Genomic DNA, 22,909 nt, shown 5'->3' on the forward strand with positions numbered 1-22,909 from the left:
GCTGGCACAGTCCGTTTGGTGCCGAGAACCAGGCTCGGCACATAGCAAACACTCAATGAAATGCTTTCACAGTCCTCAGTGCAAGCTAAGCTGCCGTCCTCAAAAGGGGTCCGTCTGGGTGGGCTGCTGCAAACCTGCCAGGGGTGCTTTCCTGTCCCTCGCACCCACCTGGGCAGCCTACTGCGGCCCCGCTGCACGGCCTGAACGGCGGACCGGGCCCCGGGGCTAGCCCCCTGTCCCAGGCCAGCCTTGATGTCCCAGCCGGGAGCATGGGGCACGGCTCCAGGCTCTGTCCCCTCTCCCCGTCCTGCAGCCTCCCCGTCCAGGCCTGCCTCGTGTCACATCTTTTAATTGAAAATTGACTTCGTGTTTTTTTTCCATGGCTTTGAGTGTGGTCACTTGAAATGCTTGTAACCAACAGAAGCCATTGGTGTGGATAAGGCCGTGTGACCTCAGGTGAGGAATAAAAACTCAGGTCTGAGTGGCTCACTCTTTGGTTGTGATTCACGTTGGCCTCACACCAGTGAATTTCAGAAGCAGCCCCCAGAAGAACACATCTACCACATCAACCGTAAGGAACTTAAGCTTCTCTGTTTCTGGCTTTCATTAAAGAAAACCCAATGTTTTCTATACTTGTTCTCTTGACCCACTTTTAAACACTTAAAGAAATTTTCTTCTACAGTATTCACAGTTAACTAAAGTTTTCTTTTATTGATATTTTCTAAACAACCTAAATTAACAGAGAGGTTGGACAGTGTAACACAACTATGTCCTGGGTGACATGAAGGGACACCTTTCTACCACAGATAGTCCCAGGTATATGTCAGTTTTCAACTTGTCGGGATGTTGGGTAAGATCCTGCTGTAGGTGTTTTCTATTACCAAATGGAGTTCATGTTCTAGGGACACCCATCATGTCTTGAGGATCCTAGTTCCTCTTAAACTTTCTCCCTTTAATTACTTGTATCTTTTTCAAGGAAGTAGAAACTTAGAATTGTTTTATTGGGGAATATAAAGGTATAAACTCAGGCAGAACATTGATAGAATGAAAGCTAGCCTCTGGCTTAATGTAGTTCTTGAAGGGACTAGATGCAGTAACAAAAATGTAGTGATGGTGCCAGGACAGCTGATATATTGATGTGTGCTCATTGTTACTTCTCTGCTGCGTTATTTACTACTTATGTCTATGGCCACTGCATTGGTTGTAAGTCTTGATCATTTTGTCTTCAACACTGCAAAAAGACAGATGCTCCCCTGACTGAATATCAGATTTAATTTATAGGCATTTGAATAGTACATATGTAAGGTCATGAGAGCTAATTAAATTAGTCCACAAATATAGATATTTATGGAGAACCTTGTATTAAGAGTGTGTAAAGTACCTCATAATCTGAAGGAGGAGAAAGACAATGAATTGTGCACTTAAAATATAGCATAAGGGATAAATATCTTGAAGTCATCAAACTCTCTTTATTCTTCCCAATGCTTACCAAATAATCTTTTGCTGTTCATTTGGTCTCTCTAGTAGATTTTGTTCTGAGAAAGTAAAGAGCACAGAATTTCCCGAAAGAAATTTGGTCTTCTTGGCAAATCAGTCTCCGAGAAGATTTGTTAGTGGAAACTATCATCTAAGAGGCTGATTACCACAATGTGAAGTAGTGAAATAAAATATCTGGACTTAACAGACCACAGAATATGACATTTCTCAAAGATGCAGCCAACCTGGGGGATCCCAGCCTGAATGGCCAGCTGGTCTTTCACAATAATTGAAGCCGTGTCTTAATGCAAGGACATTTTCTGTAGTTAGCCCAGTAAAATGATGCCACAAAGCAAGCCACTCCCATGGGCCTGGGCAGCGCCACTGTAGCCATAGGGGAGCAGGGCGTCTCCATCCCTCAAATTTCCACAGCTCTCAGTGCCTTCAGCAGCACCCTAAAGGCGTGGGTTGGGCATGAGCCCAGGGAAGCCTTGGGTAAATGGGGCCAGTTCAGACTGTCTGGGATTCTTTATTTTTTATTTTTTTCCTTTTTCTTTGCGGTACGCAGGCCTCTCACCGCTGTGGCCTCTTCCGCCGCGGAGCACAGGCTCCGGACGCGCAGGCTCAGCGGCCATGGCTCACGGGCCCAGCCGCTCCGCGGCATGTGGGATCTTCCCAGACCGGGGCACGAACCCGTGTCCCCTACATCGGCAGGCGGACTCTCAACCACTGCGCCACCAGGGAAGCCCTGTCTGGGATTCTTATCCCTGACGGTAGGTAAGAGTCCTGATTAGACCTTAGTCACAGAAATGGTAATTTAGGTTTATGTGCATCCCTGATTGATTTGAGCTCCTTGAAGATGGCCTGCCCTTCAGGGCTATGCAGTACTTACTTAACTCTTGAGTGCCATATACTTTCTGCTAACTTTAGTATCCTGTTGAATTTTGGTAACCTCATCAATACACAATGCACCTAAAAATTTTATATCAAAGGTATGTTTCCTCTTACAGTCAGAAGACAGTTACCTTGTACATATGGGTAAATGAGAAATGGAAGGAAATATTTCCATATATTTGTTTCTCTATCTGTAATAGCATGTCACTTCCATCTTTAGCCAACATTAGGGTTTGGTCAGTCACAAATTTTTCTTTAGAGAGTAGAGTCTATTTTAACCAGCATCTGACTATGTGGATTATTACCTAAACAGCATATTTTTAAAAAAAGGGGGAAAGATGGAGTATAAGAATTTAATTTAGTCGTCTACAACCTCAGAAGCATCTTTAGATAAAATACTTAGTAAAAAGCATAAAGTCCTTATTCAACTGATTAGTACACTCTCAGGCTGAGCATTACAGAGATGATCTTTTTTAGCTACATTATTAAATGACACCGAAGCTTTAGAAAATAATGCTATTAAGTAGTGGTGACTCATGTGTTCTTCATATTTTAAGAAGGATAATAAAATTTTACAGGACAGTGCCTGAAATATTTTCTTCATAAACTTGTTTAACTATAATTATAGTAATATATAGTATTATGTGTATTAATGCAATTTATAAAATGCAAGTCATAATGTAGCTTTTACTCTATATAATATTTAGTAGTAATATATAGAATAATGTATATCATAATATATAGAGTAATGTACATCGTAATACATAGAGAAAGCAAAAAAGCCATTTTAGATCAATTTAAGGCACACGACATGTTAACTTGTTATTCTAGTGTTGTTGGCAACTTGGTAGGATTCTTAGAAGAGAAACTGAGGAGGAAGGGGAGAGAGCCTTTCGAGAGAGATGGAGTGGTACAAAAACATAAGAATGAATAGAACATGAGTGAGGAACACTGCATATGACAGCCTGGTGGGCTTTGAGGCCTTGGCGGGAGAATCCTAGGCAGGCTAGTTGGAATTACCACTTGTAGCTAGCCGTGGAAGGTTTTGAATGCTAGTGTAAGAAATTTCAAATTTATGCTAGAAACAATTCCACTCCATCCATGTAATGTTTTTGCAACTGGGTTTTAACATGATGAAGGTTATGTGTTCAAAATATTAATTTGAGTGTTGTGTAGATTGGGTGGTGGAGAAAGAGACTACAAGCAAGGAGGTAAAATTTAGCTAAGATTTAAATAATTTTGAGTGTGTAGTGACAAAAGCCCTAAATCACAGCAAGCAGTATGCACAGCAAGCAGTATTGTATCATAGCAATGAAAATTCCAAAGGATAGACAGATATGATAGATGATGAAAAGATATGGAAAGGGCATCAGGAAGACTTGGTAAGACATAGAAAACAAGCCTATGGTTACCAAAGGGGAAAGGGATTGGGGGAGGGATAAATTAGGAGTTTGAGATTAGCAGATACAAACTACTATATATAAAATAGATAAACCACAAGATCCTACTGTATTACACAGGGAACTATATTCAATATTCTATAATAAACCATAATGGAAAAGAATATGAAAAAATATATAGACATATATATGTATAATTGAATCACTTTACACAGCATTGTATACTTCAGTGTTTTTAAAAAAAAGAAGAGTTGGGGCTTCCCCGGTGGCGCAGTGGTTGAGAGTCCACCTGCCGATGCAGGGGACACGGGTTCGTGCCCTGGTCCGGGGAGGATCCCACATGCCGCGGAACGGCTGGGCCCATGAGCCATGGCCGCTGAGCCTGCGCGTCCGGAGCCTGTGCTCCGCAACGGGAGAGGCCACAACAGTGAGAGGCCCGCGTACCACAAAAAAAAAAAAAAAAGAAGAAGAGTTGATAGCTTGATTTTCTATTCTAGGGGATTAACTCAACAAATATTAGTTGAGCAACTCCTATATGAGAGGGTTTGGGAGATGAAAGCCCACCATGGACTCTTCCCGGTGCTCAACAGTGGGAGACCCTGCATATATTAAAGCTACAGACTGTCATATGTGGCAGCTGGGGTTTATGTGTCACCCCCTCTCTCAAAGGCTGGAGATATAGGTTATCCCACTGGCGTGTCCTACATTAGGGTTCCAGCCTTGCTTTTAGGATGTGGGAGTGTAAAGCTCTCATTATATTGTTCTTAGCATTTGAGCCCTCTGCCAAAACTACAGGGCAACCAGGAAAAGCATTCAAAGCCCTACCTGCTCTACATGTGATTCAACAATAGGCTAGATACGAGTTTCTGGTAAATGAATGAAAAGCAATTCAAGAAGGGAGGTGCATAAGAAATAATATTTTGGGTTTTTGTGTGGAAGATTTAGTAAATGTGCAGAAGGAATTCTAATAAATAAATTTGTTTTATAGCTTTAATTTCTACCCTCCTCAAATTAACATGTATTAGCTTTTTGTGTGTGCATTCAGAGATAATCATAAATCCAACAATAATGGATTTTTCCCTTAGGGAATAAATGGAGATATTTTGAAGTTTTATGTTAAAAGAATGCCTGAAGCTATTTTTACCAAATATCATGAAGAAAATAAAATTAAGTAATGAATATTACAGTTGTAAATTTATTATTTAAAACATGGTGAATTTTCATTTAAGCTATTTTATTGAATTCTTTTTTTTATTAAGTCCTAGGATAATTTTGTATTCTTTTTGAAAATATGCACTTCCTTCGCTGGATTTATTTCTTAATTCCTGAATATGGTGCACGCACACAAACATGCAAGATTCTTTTGTTATTTAAAAGAAATTCTGGAACTTTTATATATTTGCCAACAATTCAGGGTATGGTCACTCATCTGAAATCACAGTTCATAATCATTTTACCTCATAGCTATCTGTACTGTTTCAGTCATGTGCATGAAGCCACAGCCTAACCCAGGGGAGTGCTTGACAGGATGCATTCAAGTATGTTGATGCCAATAGGTGATTTCATTTCAAGGTTGGAGGGGAGGCACTTTAATCCAAAGTTCACTCTTGATTTGTACTCAGCAGCATTTTGTTTACTATTCTTCAGATGGTTGTAAGCCAGGTAAAGGCATAGGCTTAGGACTCAGACTAACCTAAGTTAGAACACAGCAACTTGTAACTGAGCCAGACTCTGAACCCAGGTCCCATGAGTGAAGGTCCCCATTAGCAAAGGCTGAGACTGGCCCACAGTGACTTCTCAGTTGGATCTGGTTCAGTTTGTTGTGTCATGCAGTCCCATATGTGGGACTTAAATGAGTCATCACTGGGTCATTGTAGGTATAGTGAAAGCAGGTGGATGGTAGCATTTGATGAGTATTTAAAGACCTACTTGCTTCCCCAGGATGTCACCTGGCCAATGCAGAAGCACAATTCCTGCAGTAGAGTCATTCCTGTGAATATTTGTTACTTTTATTAAGACGGGTCTATATATTTTGTTGCATGTACTAATGAAAGTAAAATGGGCATCTTGAAGTGCAAAATACTCCACAGCAGGTTTGCAAGATTTATTCACACTACATCTTGGTGCACATACTTGTGCTCCATACCTGATCTATACCTATACCTCTACTACCCTTGGGCTTTGGATAGTGGGGAAGAAAAAATTGCTTTAGTCCATTCCAATGCAATCATTTTTAAAGCCCCTTTAAATAATACTCAATTCCTTAGTAAAATTACCCTCTAGCTCAGAATTCTCCTTTTTCAGCTCCCCTTTTCCTTGTCCCAGCTAAGGGGATGTCTGGTATATGGAAGCAGGGAGGGCCCATGTAGTGCCCTGGCTTCTCTGGCTTTTTGGGCCACTGGGACCATGAAGTCTTCCAATGCTGACGTTTTCTGCAGATATTACTTGTGATCTTGTCTTCCTTACCTGAGTCTGGGCCCAGTAACCTTTCCAAGCTGATTCAGCTTCACTTTGGCTTTTGATGGCTGATTTCTCCACCCCCTCCACCCAGACCTCTGGCCAGGGCCAGTAACCTCCGCTCCTGCTGCAAGGGCACCAACCCTTTGCCAAGGCAGCAAGTTTCTCCCTAAGTGCTAAGGGGAGTTCTGGATCCCATGCGTGGTTAACTGACTGCAGAAGAGTGAAGTGGGGAACTAAACACCAAGGGCCAAGATGCCCAAGCACCCAGCACCTGTTGATAGGGATGTGGCTGTGCTCCAGGTTGGTGCAGGACAGCCTGAAAGATATTTTTCTCTGGAGCGACCACTGCCCTCCAGATGAGAGTGGGACAGGCTTCCTATATCAGTCAGGGACCAGGAAAGAAGTAAATGGATGACATGCTCAAAGGGGAGCCTGATTCAAGAGTTTAATGAAGGGACTATTAGAAAGATAGGAAGAATTAAGGGAAACCAACAGGGGATGTTGAAGCTCCTCAGAGCAATAGCAGCAGGAAGTCAATACAATCCCTAGGCTGGAGGACAGGGCGGGGTTCTAGGAACTTGACAAGAGCTGAGCTGTAGAAGAAAACTACTGAACAGAAGCTGTGGTCTTTGGTGCTGGAAAAATAAAACTGCACAGTGCAGCCTGGCAGGGAGAGAGGCAGTCCCTGCCCCCTTCTGTCCCGCAGGGTCCCGCTGGGGCTCTGATGGCCAATGCAGAAAGGAAGCAGAGGGTGAGGGAACCATGTTGATGTAATCCTTAGGCCAGTCTCCCAGGCACAGAGCAGAGTGGAAGAGGACAGAGGGTGGGTCTGGAGAAGCAAACAGAACCTCCAGCAGGTTCCTCTATAAATCTTTCTGGGCCAAAACCCAAAGGGAAAGATTGGACATACACACCTCACAGCTCCTCTCCTTCTTTCTCCCTTCCCTCTTCCCGCCTGCTCCCGGGCACAGAGCAGGAGGCACATACATCCTTGGTAAATCCTCATTCACTGTGTACCTAACGGGAACTTCCTGGCCTGGATGTCCTGGCCTTGGCTTCTGATGTACAAAGAGGGAAATAAAGATGTGGAGAACATCCCCTCCTAAGAATATTGCCCATTTTGCAAAACTGTTGTCTTCCTGGCAAATCCAATTTCAAATGCCAAAAATCTAAATATTAATCTTTGTGTTTCTTTTGCTCCTTTCTCTGCCTCAGGCAGATGGATGCCTTAGACCAGCTAGGAAAATACTATATCTTGGGGAGGCTAAAACACAAAAGAGAACATAGCACGTTAATACTTTTAAAAACTGTCACCCCAAATTTCACCAATATGTTGCTGAGGTCTGTATGGAAATGTAAACATTTTCACATATCTTATCTGATTTAACATCATTTAATCTTAACAACAATCCTGTAAGGTATCCATTTTACAGATGAGATAATTGAGGTCAAGTGTCCTCTGCTGGTTAGTGGCAAGCCCACAGGTAGGCAGAATTCCAAGTGTCCCAACTCCTGTTGTAGTGCTCTTTCTTCTATGCCAGATAAAGGCGGCATAGTCTGCACATTTGGAAAAGAGAAAAATTCATAATGTATTGGTACCTGCTAAAAATTGTGCTTCTTGAACAGCTTGCCCACTAATTATTGCTTTTATTAAACATATGTTTTAATCTTCTCTAATATCTTCTTCCATAGTAACTAGGTTATTTTATACTCATTTTACTGCCCATCTCACATTATCATCTGTCACTTGCTATCTCTTCCTATTTGCTTTTTTTTTCTTTCTGATTTTGACTCTTTCACTGTTTCATCACTTTTTAAAATCGAACTCCTTTTTTCCCCTACTCCTTGATTCTGGAATTATCCTTTGACCTCATGAGTGATTGCTACTTCCCTAACCCAGTGAGTCAAAAAAATGATGGGGAACTGGCATTTATTTCAAAGATAAGAGTAAAGAAGGTAGCTGGTCTAATTAGACCTGACCTAACTAGCAGCTTCTGGGCGCCAGGCAGATTTCCTGAATGGCTGCTTTCTGGGAGAGAAACTTTGAGATTCATGATGTCTCTGAGGAGTGACATGTGTGACAGATCAGAGCTGAAGGCCAGTGCAGGAACTATCTCACTTTATAAGATTTATATACCTTCCCCCTGAAAAGTAGAAGCTACCTGCTGGATAAGGGGAGGTCTGTCCTTCCCTAAATTTGCTAGAAGTTTCCCAGTTCACATATTAGCAATTAAAATGGATTTCGAATCTTCCTAGAATATAGGAAGATACTAAAGATGTTTGATGTCTTGAAAAGTCTAAGTGCCCGGAACTATTGTCTGTTCCCTGGTACATGTCCTCTCATACTGTCAAGAAAGGAGAAGATGGAGAATTTAGGTTCTGGCTAAGTTTGAGCAGTGTCTGCTAAGTTCCTGGGCCAGGCTGAGTTGGGGAGAAGACCAGAGTGTCTTACAAGTTCCTCCTATGGCTCTTCCTCAGCCCCCAGTGCAGGCAGGCAGCTTACCTTCTGGGCCAATCTCTTAAAACTGTGCTTGGAATTACTGCTGATTCCTGATTTAGACAGTTATCCTAGAACACTGACTAAAAATATATTGGCCACATGTAAACATAAATATTTACCAGCAAAAATAAATGACAGTGTTTAAAACCTTTTAAATGACCTACTTAACATTCTTGTACTGAGAATCTAGAGATATTCTCCTAGGTTGCTGATGTTTGCATAAAACTGACACCACCTTTCTGGGGTATAACTAGGCAGAAGGTTTAAAAATGTCCATGGCCTTTGCCTCTGTAACCCAACGTGTAGGAAACCATCAAGATTTTGCCTAATGACTTGGCAAGGAGATGTTCACTGCAGCTCCCCAATAAACCGGATAAATTATCATTCATACATGAGACAAAATATACAACCATAAAAATAAAGGTAGATATGTGTTTTTAGACATGAAGGATATCATGTTATCCTATTGAAAAAGTAAATTAAATTCATAACAGTAAATGCATATAAATATATACAAGAAAATGTAAACAAATGCATGGAAGAAATACCAGAAAGGAGGGACAAAATGATCATTATTTCTGGGTAGTGTGATTAATAGTAATTTTAATGACTAATGGGTCATTTTATTTTATTATCTTTTACAACGAACAGGTATTACTCATGAAAAAGAAATACTTAGCATTGAAACTGGTCTCCCCCACTTCTCAGAGAAAACCATGGTCCTGAATTTTTTACCATAGCCTTGCTTGTCTTTTTACTTTTATTCCTAAACAGTATTTTATTTAGTTTGTGTGTTTGGGGACTTCATATAAGTGCAATTATACTTTATTATTCTTCTGCAACTTGTGTTTTTCACTCAGCATCTTGTTTCTGAGTTTCATCCATGTGGTGTGCAGGGCTGTAGTTGACTCATTTCACTAGGGTTGAGTTGTCTTGGTGTAAATGACCACGGTGTGCTTATATGTTCTCCTGTTGATAGACTTTTGCTGACTTACAGTTTTTTGCTACCATGAAAGTTCTTATTAATGACCTCAGGTACTGATGTATGAGTGTCTTGGGTATATCCATAGGTGTGGAATGCTGGATTGTAGGGTGTGTGAATGTTCAACTTTACTAGATAATGATAAATTTTTTTCAAGTTATTTGTATCTATTTATATTTTTGCAAGCAGTGTATCAGAGTTTCCATCCTCTACATAGTCATCAACTTTTATTAATATCATCAAGCTTTTAACTTTTTGCTAATCTGGTGGGTATGAAATGTTTTAATTTGTATTTCCCGGAATATCAATGAGGTTGAGCATGTTATTCTGGATTTATTAACCACTTGTGATTTCTCCCTGTAATGAATCTGTTTGGGTTTTTTGGCCCATGTTTCTGTTGGGTTATTTCCATTGTTTATGTGGGTTGGTAGGAATTCTGTTTATTCTGGGAACTAATCTTGCTAGTTCTACATCTGGGAGATATCTTCTTCCATTAGTGGCTTGTCTTTTTATTTTCCATACAGTTAGTGTTTTTGATGAAGAAACATTCTTATTTTTTTTTTTTTGTTTTTTTAACATTCTTATTTTTTGATTAAGAGCTGATTTACAATATTATATTAGTTTCAGATGTACAATACAGTGATTCAGTATTTTGATAGATTATACTGCATTTAAAGTTATTCTAAAAATATTGCCTATATTCCCTGTGCTGTACAATATATCCTTGCATCTCATTTATTTTATATAGTAGTTTGTCTCTTTTAGTCCTCTACCCCTATCTTTTCCCTCCTCCATCCTTCTTCCCACTGGTAATGACTAGTTTGTTCTCTATATCTGTGAGCTGTTTCTGTTTTATTTGTTTGTTTTATTTTTTTGTGTTCCACATATAAGTTATAACAAACAGTATTTGTCTTTCTCTGTATGACTTATTTCACTAAGCATAATACCCTCTAGGTCCCTCCACATTCTTGCAAATAGCAGAATTTCATTCTTTTATATGACTAATGTTCCATTGCGTGTGTGTGTGTGTGTGTGTATATATATATGTATGTATGTATATGTATGTATATATATATATATATATATATATATATATATATATATATGCCGTGTCTTCTTCATCCATTCATCTGTTGATGGACACTTAGGTTGCTTCCAGATCTTTGTTATTGTAAATTATTCTTCTATGAATATTGGGGTGTATATATCTTTCAAGTCAGTGTTTTTGTTTTCTTTGGGTAAACACCCAGGAGTGAAATTGATGGATCATATAGTAGTTCTATTTTTGGTTTTTTGAGGAACCTCCATACTATTTCCATAACGGCTGCACCAATTTGCATTACCACCAAGAGTGCACAAGTGTTCCCTTTTCTCCTCACCAGCATTTGTTATTTGTGGTCTTTTTGACAATAGCCATTCCGACAGGGGTGAAGTGATAACTCATTCTTAATCTTATCCATCCTTTGTTTCATGATTTGCCCTTTTTTTGTGTCTCAAGAAATCCCTTCCTACCCAGAGGTTCATAAATATAAAGTCCCATATTGTCTTCTAAAATATTTATAATTTAATCTCTGTTAATGGTGTGAAGGTGTCCAATTTTATTTTTACTATATGGAAAACTATTTGTTCCAGGACAATTTATTAAAAGACCTCCCTTTTTCCAGAGATGTATAAATGCCAGCTCTGTCATAATTCATGTCATAAATAAAGCTTCTGTATATCTGTGCACCTGTTTACAGAGGACATATGCGTTTGCGTTGTCCAGGCACTTCCCACCTCCCTCTGACAGAGTCAGTGTGGCCACAATACTTCCTCACGGCTGCAGCTGCTCCAGGTTCCATATCTGCATATTTCCACATCGAAGTGGAAAAAAGTTTTAATACTCTCATCTCAACGTTCTTTTGGACCACCTGGGAGGTTGTGAATTCTCAGGGGAAGCCCTTTTGCCCTGTCCATTTCATGCTGAGTGTCAAGGCAGGCAGTTTACCTTGCAGATGCCTGTGGGGAGTGAAGGTATTTACTTCCAGGTCACCTTACTCTCAGGGTGTAGCCCTGTGGGCAGGAGGATTTATGGAGGGGTCTCACCATAACCTTCTCTCCTTCCGTGGCCCTGGGCTTTGTCCTCTGCCCCCTGCATCCCATGGGACAGTAAAAACCGAGGCTGGGATTCACCTGAGTGGTAAATGTAGAATTAATGAAGACTTGTTTTGTTTACATCACAACTTCCCACTTTCACTTAGTTTTTGGGATTCTTAGTATTCTTTACTTTCTTGGCAGCTCATGACACATTTAGAAGGATTTCTTTCTTCTGGAATTTTTAGTTATTTTTCAGTGGGAGGGTCAGTCAGGGTATCTAGTTCTTCAGACCATGGAAGTAGAATTTGGCTAACTTCATTTTTTAAATTGCGTTGTTTTGCCAATCTTGCCTAAAGGTTTGTTGGAGACTGAACCACTGCAAGGAAGAGATGAAGACACAGTAGCCAGTGCTGACTTCCCTAGCATGCTCTCTGAGGAGGAAAAAGAAGAATTAAAGGCAGAACTAGTTCAGGTATGTTTAGTAATCTTCTTTTTGTTGCTATGTCTATCTCCAAATCCTGAGAATTATTGTTAGTTGATATAAGTTGCATATTAAAATTATGTTGTCTTTCATTTAATAAGATTTAATATGTGATATGTTATAAGATGATTCATTTTTCTGAGATATTTTTGTAATGCTAATTGTCCATTATCCATTGGTGGCCATAGGAAAACAAACGGTTATGCTGCTTAAACAACAATAATTAGTTGTAAATATGCACCTCTTACTCTTTTTAGTATCACAGTGCTATGGGGACAATAAATCACTTACAAACCTTATGGAATTCCTTCAAGACCTTGGTACAGGTGCAAGCTGCCTTTGAAGAGCAGTTGTTGTTTTAGGTCAGCAGCTTAGCTCAACAAATACTGTGAAAGGATTTATGTTTATAATGAAAAATTCATTCATAGAAGCAACTGAATTTATTAAGTTGATGTGCTCTTTTTCAGAAGAATAAAGCTCCGACGGTAGAGAGGGAAGCTATGATGACTTTAGGCTTCATTAGAGCTTGTGTAGTTGCCGTGGGCATCTGGACCTAGAGATGAGGAGGGTGCCTGGCTTGTCGTGAAGACAACTCTTTGTTCAAGCCATTTGTTTGTAGCACCCACTACAAACACTTTGCTACCTCTTAAATACTTTGCTAGGGAGCGTTTACATTGTAGGAGGAAAGGGCAGGAGAAGGGAGCTTCTCAAGTGGAAGAAGCAGTAGGGCAAGAGGGGAAGAGGCCAGCATTCCTCCCCATTTGAATCCCTGGCTCAGAGGGTAGGAAGCTCCTGGTCCAGCTGGAATCAAGGCTTGTCTTCTTCCTCTGGCCTCTTCTACAGGCTGGAGACACAGCTTTAAATTAAGCTTCACCCCGCTGTGTCCACCCCAGACTCTTCAAGCTCTAAGGTTCTGATAGTGTGTGTTTATGACAGCTCATAATAATACTAAAGACATTTCAGGTGCTTTCGTAAGACACACCCTAGAATAACCTCATGATAAAATGAAAGAGCAGCTTGTTCTTCTAGTACAGCAGACAGTGCCTCAGATCAAATAGCCTGGTTCTTTAGCTGGACCTGTCTGTGGCCACTGATCCAGAGCCACCTCATTTATTTCAGATTGGCCACACCTGCCAGAGTGCACGGACCAAAGTCAACCTAAACAGAGAATATCTGAGCTCCACGTTTTCTTAAGGCCTGGAATCCTGGATTATGACTTGTTCCTGTCAATTGTGTTGACAAAAGTTATATTCTGCAGACTGTCATCAGCTAACTGATTCTAAGCTGAAATTTAACTCCTTCACTGTTATCATCCAAGTTTAAGTTCATACACAACCTCTGTAACAGACCAACTTTTATAAAATGACCTGATTTTTCTCAGTTCTGGGATTACTGGGATATATATATATATATATACACACACACACGTACATACATCTATGTTTTTTGTGTGCCTGCATGCTGTATTTTCTAAACTTTCAACAATGAGCAAGTATTATGTTTATAATCAAGAAACAGTAAGCCTTGGTTCTCAATGGATGCCCCCATGAATATAAAAAAACAGTGTTTTCACACATTCTTGTCTCATTTGGCCACATTAATGACCCTCCAGTGTGTCTCATTCCTAAGACTTTTTGAGCCTGACTTCTGAAAATAACACCAGACTCCTTGTTACTTTTTCATGTTACCAGGATTGATGTTTTCATCCTTTAGGATGCATTAGCCTCCATGCTGCCTGTCTCTTATTTCTGGATTCCTCAGGGATGGAGAAGCACCATGTCTTGCCAAAGGTAGCAGTGTAACCTCCAGGGGCACTGGGCACAGCTGTTTGCCTCAGGCCCAGCAAAAAGCAGAGGAGGGGATCTTTGCTGTTTTTCCTCTTCACATTTCCACTTTTTCTCCCTCCATCTAGGCCACCTCTGCTTTCTGCTCATTCTTCTCTTAAATCCACTTTCTCTGCCCTTTCACAGCCTACGTGCTCACACACACACACACACACACACACACACCACAAATTAGGTTCTTTCAGATCACACATGCATTCAGATTACCTTAAATGCTAGGGTTTAATTGCATCAAGGACATCTCAGCAGTCCCACGGCTGGCCCTATGAAGAACTGAGACATCGTGCAGACAGCTCAGCTTCTCTGCCTCAATTCTCCACAGATATTCCTCTGGGGCCCCTGGTCATAAGCAACCCCTCTCTGTTTGTGGGAAGATCCTACTGGGTCTGTTAGCAACTTGGGTAACAGGACACCTCACAGGTCAGCCTATTAGACTGCTTTTGAATCAGGCAGTCAGTTGTGGCCGTGATCCAAAGCAAGAGCTTTGTGTAGGAGGACTTCTTACGTCTGATTGCTTTGCCTAGAGGGGTCTTGGGGTGTGCCAGGCACCTGCTCTCCTCTTCTGTACACTCCTCTCCCTCGTTTCCTCAGATTCTCCTACTGTTTGCTGGCTGTGCTGGATCCCCGCCCCACTGCTTTACCCTGCACTGTTTTGTGGTCTATATTCCCGTGAGGGCGCCCTTAGACTTCAGGCGAGCCTGTAACCCCATTCAGCCACACAGCCAGCACATTGTTGTGCTTCCCAAGTGCTGGCAGAAGGAAGACCTGTCCTTGTGGGGAGAGACATAAAATAAGCCAGTATTGTCCAAGGGGCTACATCTTAGCCGAGATCTGCATCTTAAAAGAGGAATCTGTCGTTAACACAGTTCAGTCTCGAGTTTGTTATTATGTTTATGCAATATGTGTGTTTTTAAAAGTTCCTTCAATGCGGGGCCAATATCACTTCTGATCTGGTGCAGTAGTTTGTGCACAGAAGGTGCGCAATTAAGATTTATAATTAACTTGAATCATATCACCAAAAAACACTTATATTTGTGAATACTGGAAGAAGAATTTTTTTTTTTTACAAATCTTGTCAATATATAAAGAAATATTATTTTGTTTCAGATATTTGTTCTCATTAGTCTCATTACCAGCTGCTCCTAACATCTTTTCTGAGATTTTTATGCATCTATTCTGTGGGTTATTTTTTCCTTTCTCCCTTTTTAGATAAACTTGCTCAATATTTCTGTGCTACTGATATCCCACTCCCACTTTCATTTCACTAAGCTGCATTTGATGCTCACTATTCTATAATGTGGCTTGCCTTTTGAAAATGATGAAGTGTTAGCGTTAGAACTGTAAATTTATGATTATATAACAATCAAGTACTGCCAATGTCCCCTAGGTAAAATGACTCAAGAAAAATGGGCATTAATAGGAGTAGGAAAAATACCAGACAACATTATCAAGTAGACAATGGCTGTTGCTCAGTGTGTCGTTCCCCAAGAAACGCACACAGTGCCCTCAAGCCACCCGTCTCTTAGCCTTTCCAAAGAAGTGCCCTAAGCTCTTCCTTCTTCTCTCAGTTTTTTTCCTTCAAGACTTTCATTTTTTCTGGACTGAGCTAGTGAACAACTAAAGTCTTCACAACCAATACTGTCTTATTGTAACACCCCTCTGTGTTAATCAGGGTTCTGCAGAGAAGCAGAACCAATAGGATATATATATATATGTTTATAGAAAGAGATTTATTATAAGGAATTAGCTGTTGTGATTCTGGAGGCTGGCAAGTCTCAAGATCTACAGTCAGCAAGCTGGAGACTCAGGGGAGCTGATTGTGTAGCTCCAGTCTGAAGGCCTAGGAAGAGCCAATGTTACAGTTTGAATCTGAAGGCAGGAAAAAACAAACAAACAAACAACAACAACAACAAGACGAAACAGTGGCCCAGCTCAAAAGCAGACAGGCAGATACAGTTTCCTTTTACTCAAGGGAGGGTCAGCCATTTTGTTCTATATAGGTCTTCAACTGATTAGATGAGGCCCGCCCACCCACTTTGGGAGAGCAATCTGCTTTACTCAGTCTACCAATTCAAACGTTAATCTCATGCAGACTAACCCTCACAGACACACCCAGAATAATGTTTGACCAAATGTCTGGGCACCCCATGGCCTGTCACACCCTCCCAGATATTATTTGTGTTTTAATTTTAATTCTTCCATATTCTTAGCCAAGGCAGGAGTAACCAGGAGAAGTGGCAGGACTTGAAGCAGTGTGTACGAGAGACCAAATGCTCTTACTCCTAAACATCATACTGATACTTAATAGTTTATAAAAGTATTTCTTTTTCTGGATTTACGTTAGACATTTTATGTAATGTAGCAGATTAAATAGAAAAGTAAATTTTCAATCTTCTAATATAAATTTCATATTGAAGCTAACTCATTACTTAATTTATAATTTTTTTCATTTTTTATTGCAATAAATTGGCATAACATAAAATTAACTATTTTAAATCGAACCATTCAATGGCATTTAGAAACTTACAGTATTGTTAACTACCACCTCTGTCCAGCCCCAAAACATTTTAATCGTCCCAAAAGAGAACCCCATACCCACTAAGCAGTTGCTTCCCATTTCTCTTTCTTCTCTGCAGCCATCAGCCTGCATTCTGTCTCTATGGATTAAGCTAGGTATTTCATGTAAATGGAATCATACAATATGTGACCTTTTGTGGCTGGCTTTATTTCACTTAGCCTAGTGTTTTTCAGGTTCACCTGTGTTGTAGCTTATATCAGTACTTCATTCATTTTTACCACTGAATAATATTCCGTTTTATGTATATACGGCAATTTATTAATCCATTCGTCCTTTGATGAATATTTGGCTTGTTTTCACCTTTTGGCTATTGTGAGTAGTGCTGTTTTGAGCATGCATATACATGTATTTATTTGAGTGCCTGTTCTCAATTCTTTGGAGAACATGCCTAGGAGCAGGAGTGCTGTGTAATATGGTAATTCCATGTTTAACTTTTTGCGAAGCTGAGAGACTGTTTTCCACAGTGGCTTAACCATTTTTCATTCCCACCAGCAATGAACAAGGGTTTCAATTTCTCCACATCCTCACCAACACTTACATTCCTATTCATTCATATCTGAGTAATCAAGTTGAAATATCTAATATTGTGCATAAATATTTATCCTATAAGAAGATCTTCTGGGCTGCTCTGGTGGCACGGTGGTTGGGAGTCCACCTGCCAATGCAGGGGACACGGGTTCGTGCCCCGGTCTGGGAAGATCCCACATGCCGCGGAGCGGCTGGGCCCGTGAGCCATGGGAGGCCACAACAGTGAGAGGCCCGCGTAGTGCAAAAAAAAAAAAAAAAAAAGAAGATCTTCTAGGGGGTCAAGAAACCAAAGAACCAGACTATCAGTTTCTAGTGAAGATATGATTAATTTAAAATTAAAGGGGAAAGAATATCTTAAATACTTTAATTGATGATTTACCTGCACTCCAGCTCATTCCAAAACGAATTTGATATGGCTGCAGAGGTACTTACAATGTAGAATTTGCATACTACCTGCATCAGAATATCTGGGGGTGCTTGTTAAAAAATATATGTAGGCTGGCCTCACCAAATTTGAGACATCAGAATCTCAGGGCATTAAAAGGGGCCTGCTTCTGGAATCTGCATTTTAAATATTACCTCTGAGTGACTTTTATGTAAACTGAAATTGAGAGCCACTGGTGTAACTAGGCCAAAAATTCTCATTAGTCAAATAAGTGAATGAATCTCACCAGGATTGTCATTTAAAGCATTTATGATTAAAGGCCTTTCTGCTGTGTCAGGACTCTCTGCTCTGCAGAGAGAGATGAGATTGGCCATTTTCAGTCTTGCATGTTAATGTAATTTAAGATTATCTGGTTTTTCACCTTCTGGGTTTTGCTCAATAGATATTTTGGCATATATTTAGATCACTGATAAATAAATGAAAGCTTTAAGAAGTGTGAGCCTTACATTTTATTGAAATGGTGAGACTTTCATTATAGAACCTGACAGTAGACCCAACAGAGTAACTGAGTTCATGTTTCCATCATTAGAAGTGTTTTCTCTACAAATGCCTTTTAACGTATGCTTAGGTTTTTAAATTATTAGGTGTGGAATTTTATCTTTCTTTAGGATGGTGTTTGGTAAATTGGTCACTTCAATGTTTCTGTCACTTTTGGGGATAGTGGATTTCATTAGAAAATTGTGAATACTTTACCCACTCCTCCCACCCCCAAATAACTAATGAATATCTTACTGTCCCCCATAGTTTTGAATAAATTTCTGGGGTTCCATAGATATAAGATTGAGAATACCAAGATGTTTAAACCTCTTTCTTCTTCTCTACATCTTTAATTTCTTTCTGCAAGTTAAAAAACTTCCCATTAATTTTGTTACAAGTTGGAAACTACAGTAATACCTGATATATGTACAAAACCAGATTCCTAGTCATTTCAGTCACTCAAACTGAAAGAAAGCCGAAAAGGTCTTTCTAATACAGAATAAAAGGCTGAAATGAACCCCACGTATTTTCTATGGTAAGAGAGCTAGAGATACAACCTTGAGAAATCTTAGGCAGCAAACTAAATGCAGAAGAAAACATTGACAAAGATGAAAAAGTGGAATATAACATGAGAGCTAAAGGATAGAAAGGTTTGATTTTAAAATGACAGTGTGTTCTCATTTAATGGAGAGACTAAAAGCATGATCCCCTTTGGTGGTCCCTGGGTACACTCCTTTTGCAGTAATGAGTATATGTCTACATACTGAAGACTCTTGCTCATCAAGGAAAGACAGGGTGCTATTGATTATAACATGTTTATGGAAGGTGAAATTCATTTTAGAAAGATTTCCATGAACATACAAGAAATGTTCCATAACCATAAAAAAATGGATAATGTTAGATTACTAGGACATTTTGCTGATATTAAAAGCTCCAAGATACTGTTCTTTTCTACTAGATTACTTAAGATGCTTGATTCAGTATTTCTGCCTGTTTTGCTTAAGTGATTTTTTGTGAATATGAGGTTTAGGTTTACAATGCTATTTTTGTCTGTTCACCATTGGGGTAAAATCTTCCTTGCTCTAATAAAAAGGACTAATTTTTGCAAAGGTAACTGTTATTGTTGAGATGTGTTTTTTAGCAGCTACGTCTCTGGTGACCCAAGAAACACATTTGCAAGATGACTGACAGGGTTAGTGATGCTCCTTGTGGTCAGAAGTAGAGTGACACTTAGAATGTAAATGAGACACCGATCTCCATTAAAAAAAAAAAAAATCTCGTAAAGTGTCAGGCACTTTTTCTTTTTTACCTCTGTGCGTGTGGGATACTAAGGGAGTACTATTGATTCTCTTCTGGCTTCACAAAGAAAGTCACAAATATTTATACTTTTCAGAAAACAAAGACGTAAATTTAAGCAATATTACCAGGGCAATATGTTACAAAGTGTGACAATGGAATAAAGTATAATAACTGGAATCAAAGACTTTGAGGAGGTTCAAAATTATTTTCACAAAATATAGCAGTGCTCTCTAAAATCTGTGTATTTTACAGAACTCCTTTGTTAGAAATTAGATTTGCAAGAGCAAGTTTTTCATGACTTATTTATTTTATAACAGGAAGTTTATACCTTTTGATCCCCTTCACCCATTTCACCCACCCCCCTCCCTTGCCTCTGGCAACCACCAATCTTTCTCTTTATCTATGGGGTTGGTGGTTTTTTTAAGATTCCACATATAAATGAGATCATACAGTCATATGGTATTTGTCTTTCTCTGTCTGACTTCTTTTACTTAGCATATTGCCCTCAAGGTCCATCCATGTTTTAAATGACAAGATTTCCTTCATTTTAATGGCTGAGTAATATTTCTGTATGTGTGTGTGTGTGTGTGTGTGTGTGTATGTGTGTATGTAAAATATCTTCTTTATCTGTTTATCTATCAATGGACACTTAGGTTATTTCCATATCTTAGCTATTGTTAGTAATGCTGCAATGAACATGGGCGGGGGGGGGTGCATGTATCTTTTCTGAGCTAGTGTTTTTATTTTCTTTGGATAAATCCTCAGAAGTGGAATTGCTGGATCATATGAGAGTTCTATTTTTAATTTTTAAAAGAATCTCCATACTGTTTTCCATAGTGTACAAATATAAGAGCAATTTTATGATGCTGAAGAGATTTGCTTTTCTGCTGACACAGGGGAAACAGGAGATACATCAGTACAAAGACTTCTACATGAATGTTTATAGTAGCTTTAGTTGCATTAGCCAAACCCAAATATCCTTCAGTAGTTGAATAGAAAACAAACTGTGGTATATCCATACAATGGAGTACTACTCTGCAGAAAAAAGGAAAAGCCATTGATGATGCAGCAACATGGATGAATCAAATGATTTCAAATTATTATATTGAGTGAACAAAGTCAGGCAAGAATGAGTTTATTCTGTGTAGTTCAATTTATATTAAATTCCAGAAAATACAAACTAAACTCCAGTGAAAGAAAGATCAGTGACTGCCTGGGTGAGGGAAGAGAAAAGGGAGGGAGGAATTACAAAGAAGAACTAGAAAACTTTTGGAGGTGATGATTTCTTCACTATGTTGATTAAGGCGATGACTTCACAGGAGTATACATATATCAAAACTTACAGATTGGACACTTTACGTGTGTACAGTTCATTGTATGTTAATTACATGTCAATTAAAATTGTTAAAAAGAAAAATCAACACAAATCCCTCCCTTGCATACATCCTCTCCTCCCTTGTTCATTCTCTCCTGAGGCACCACCTTGGCAAACCACAACGTACGCTAGGTGTGGTTGGCAAAAAATAAACAACACTGACTAATAACACTTTAAAAGAAGTTGCTAGGATCTATGTATAATTTTAGAAAAACGTTTGGATGATTAGAAACCAAAAAAATTAAGCAGTGGCTATTTCCTAGTAGATTACACATGATTTTTATTTTCTTTACATGTTGCTGTATGAGTGAACTCTTTACAAGGAGTACTGATTTCTTTTAGAATCATTAAAGCTAAAAAAATCTACTTTCATTTTTAAATATTAGGCAGTCTTCTCTACAGGATGTGTTTGCTAAGGCCATGCACTGGGCTATGTAAACAAGAGGGCGCAGAAGCTTCTTTGGAGCACCGAGGGCACCCGTGTGTGTTTCAGCTGGTCTGACCTCTTTCCCCACCATTTTCCCTCCTACCTGTAGCTAGAAGACGAAATTACAACATTACGACAAGTTTTATCAGCGAAAGAAAGGCGTCTGGTTGAGATAAAACAAAAACTCGGCATGAACTTGATGAATGAATTAAAACAGAACTTCAGCAGAAGCTGGCATGACGTGCAGACTACTACTGCGTAAGTATACATTTTTCTTAAAAAAAAAAATCACTCAGCCTGCTGTCTTGCCTCTTCAGTTTTTTTTCCCATGAGGCTGATTTCATACTGGTGGCTAGGGAAAAATATTTTCTCCAGAAGTAAAATAAGGAAATATGAATAATCATTAATATGTTGCATGATGCAGACTCTATAAAGTAGCTTCATGAAATAAAACTTTGTTCACCAACACTCTGTTTTCACTTAGACTACTTTTATGGAGTTGTACAGTTTAAAGTTCTTTCTCTTCATTATATATATGTATTTTTTAACATTTATTAAATATATACTTTTTCCTTATGTTTTCTCATAAAATTCTAAATCCTCAGAATACTTGGCATTCACTGCATATTTTGAGTTACTATCAAAAATGGTTAACAGCTTTAAAAACTGTACAGACTTTTTGTCCATTTACATGAAAAGAAAAGCTTGTACCTCTCATGTATGGGGGTGTGCTTTTATCCCCACTACTCTAGGGAATGTTAGAACTGGGTTAAGGCCACATGAAATAATAGAATATTTTGGTTTCTGCCCCCGGTTTCTGGCACAGAGCTCCCAAAACCCTTATAATTTCCTATACCAGGAGCATCTTTTGTTCTAACATTTGCATTTTGACCCTGGTTCCTGACACAGAGTTCCTAGATCCCTTGGAATTTCCTGGGTGATAGCAGTATCCTTGGTTCTAATGAGGTGACTCTTGGACTCCTGGATGAGGGCTGGTCACCAGAAAGACCAAGCCATGATTAGAAGCTTGGAACTGTCAGTCCCACACCCCTGTTCTCTAGAGAGGGAAAAGGAGCTGGAAGTGATCTATCATGCCTACATGATGAAGCCTCCATAGCAATCTCAAAAATATGGGGTTTGGAGAGCTTTAGGGTTGCTGAACACATGGAGGTGCTGGGAGGGTGGTGTACCAGGAGAGGGAATGGAAGCTCGGTACCCATCCCCACATGCCTCTTCCATCTGGTTGTACATCTATATCTTTTATCATATCATTTTTACAATAAATCGGTAACCTAGTAAGAAACCTGTTTTCCTGAGTTCTGTGAGCCACTCTAGCAAATTAATTGAACTCAAGGAGGAGGTTGTGGGAACCTCTGATTTATAGCCCAGTGGTCAGGAGCACTGGTGGTAATCTGGACTTGCGATTGGCATCTGCAGTGAGGTGAGTGGGAGGCAGTCCTGTGGGGCTGAGCCCTTAACCTGTGGGATCTGACTCGATCTCCGGGTAGATAGTGTCAGAAGTGAGTTAAATTGTAGGACGCCCAGCTGGTGTCACAGAATTGCTTGGTGTGTGGAAACCCCCCCATAGCTGATGTCAGAAGTATTGTGAGTCTGATAGTAATGTGAGAGTAAAGGAGAAACACAGGAGAAGCAAGTTTTTCCTACCT

At 39.6% G+C, this 22,909-nt stretch overlaps 1 protein-coding gene across 3 annotated transcripts in view; it reads left to right on the top strand.

Moving 5' to 3' along the window:
- The first annotated feature begins 12,197 nt into the window (after positions 1-12,197).
- Positions 12,198-22,909, top strand: part of TPD52L1 (TPD52 like 1) — a 37,175-nt gene continuing 26,463 nt past the window's right edge. For all 3 annotated transcript variants that reach the window (XM_079716866.1, XM_079716865.1, XM_079716867.1), the window contains exons 1-2: positions 12,198-12,260; positions 21,352-21,500. In XM_079716866.1, coding sequence (XP_079572992.1) covers positions 12,213-12,260; positions 21,352-21,500 — 197 coding nt within the window. In that variant the 5' untranslated portion in view covers positions 12,198-12,212. The remainder of the gene's footprint in view (positions 12,261-21,351; positions 21,501-22,909) is intronic.

The sequence above is a fragment of the Hyperoodon ampullatus genome (genome assembly GCF_949752795.1).
Source record: "Hyperoodon ampullatus genome assembly, chromosome: 12".
Taxonomy (NCBI): Eukaryota; Metazoa; Chordata; class Mammalia; order Artiodactyla; family Ziphiidae; genus Hyperoodon; species Hyperoodon ampullatus.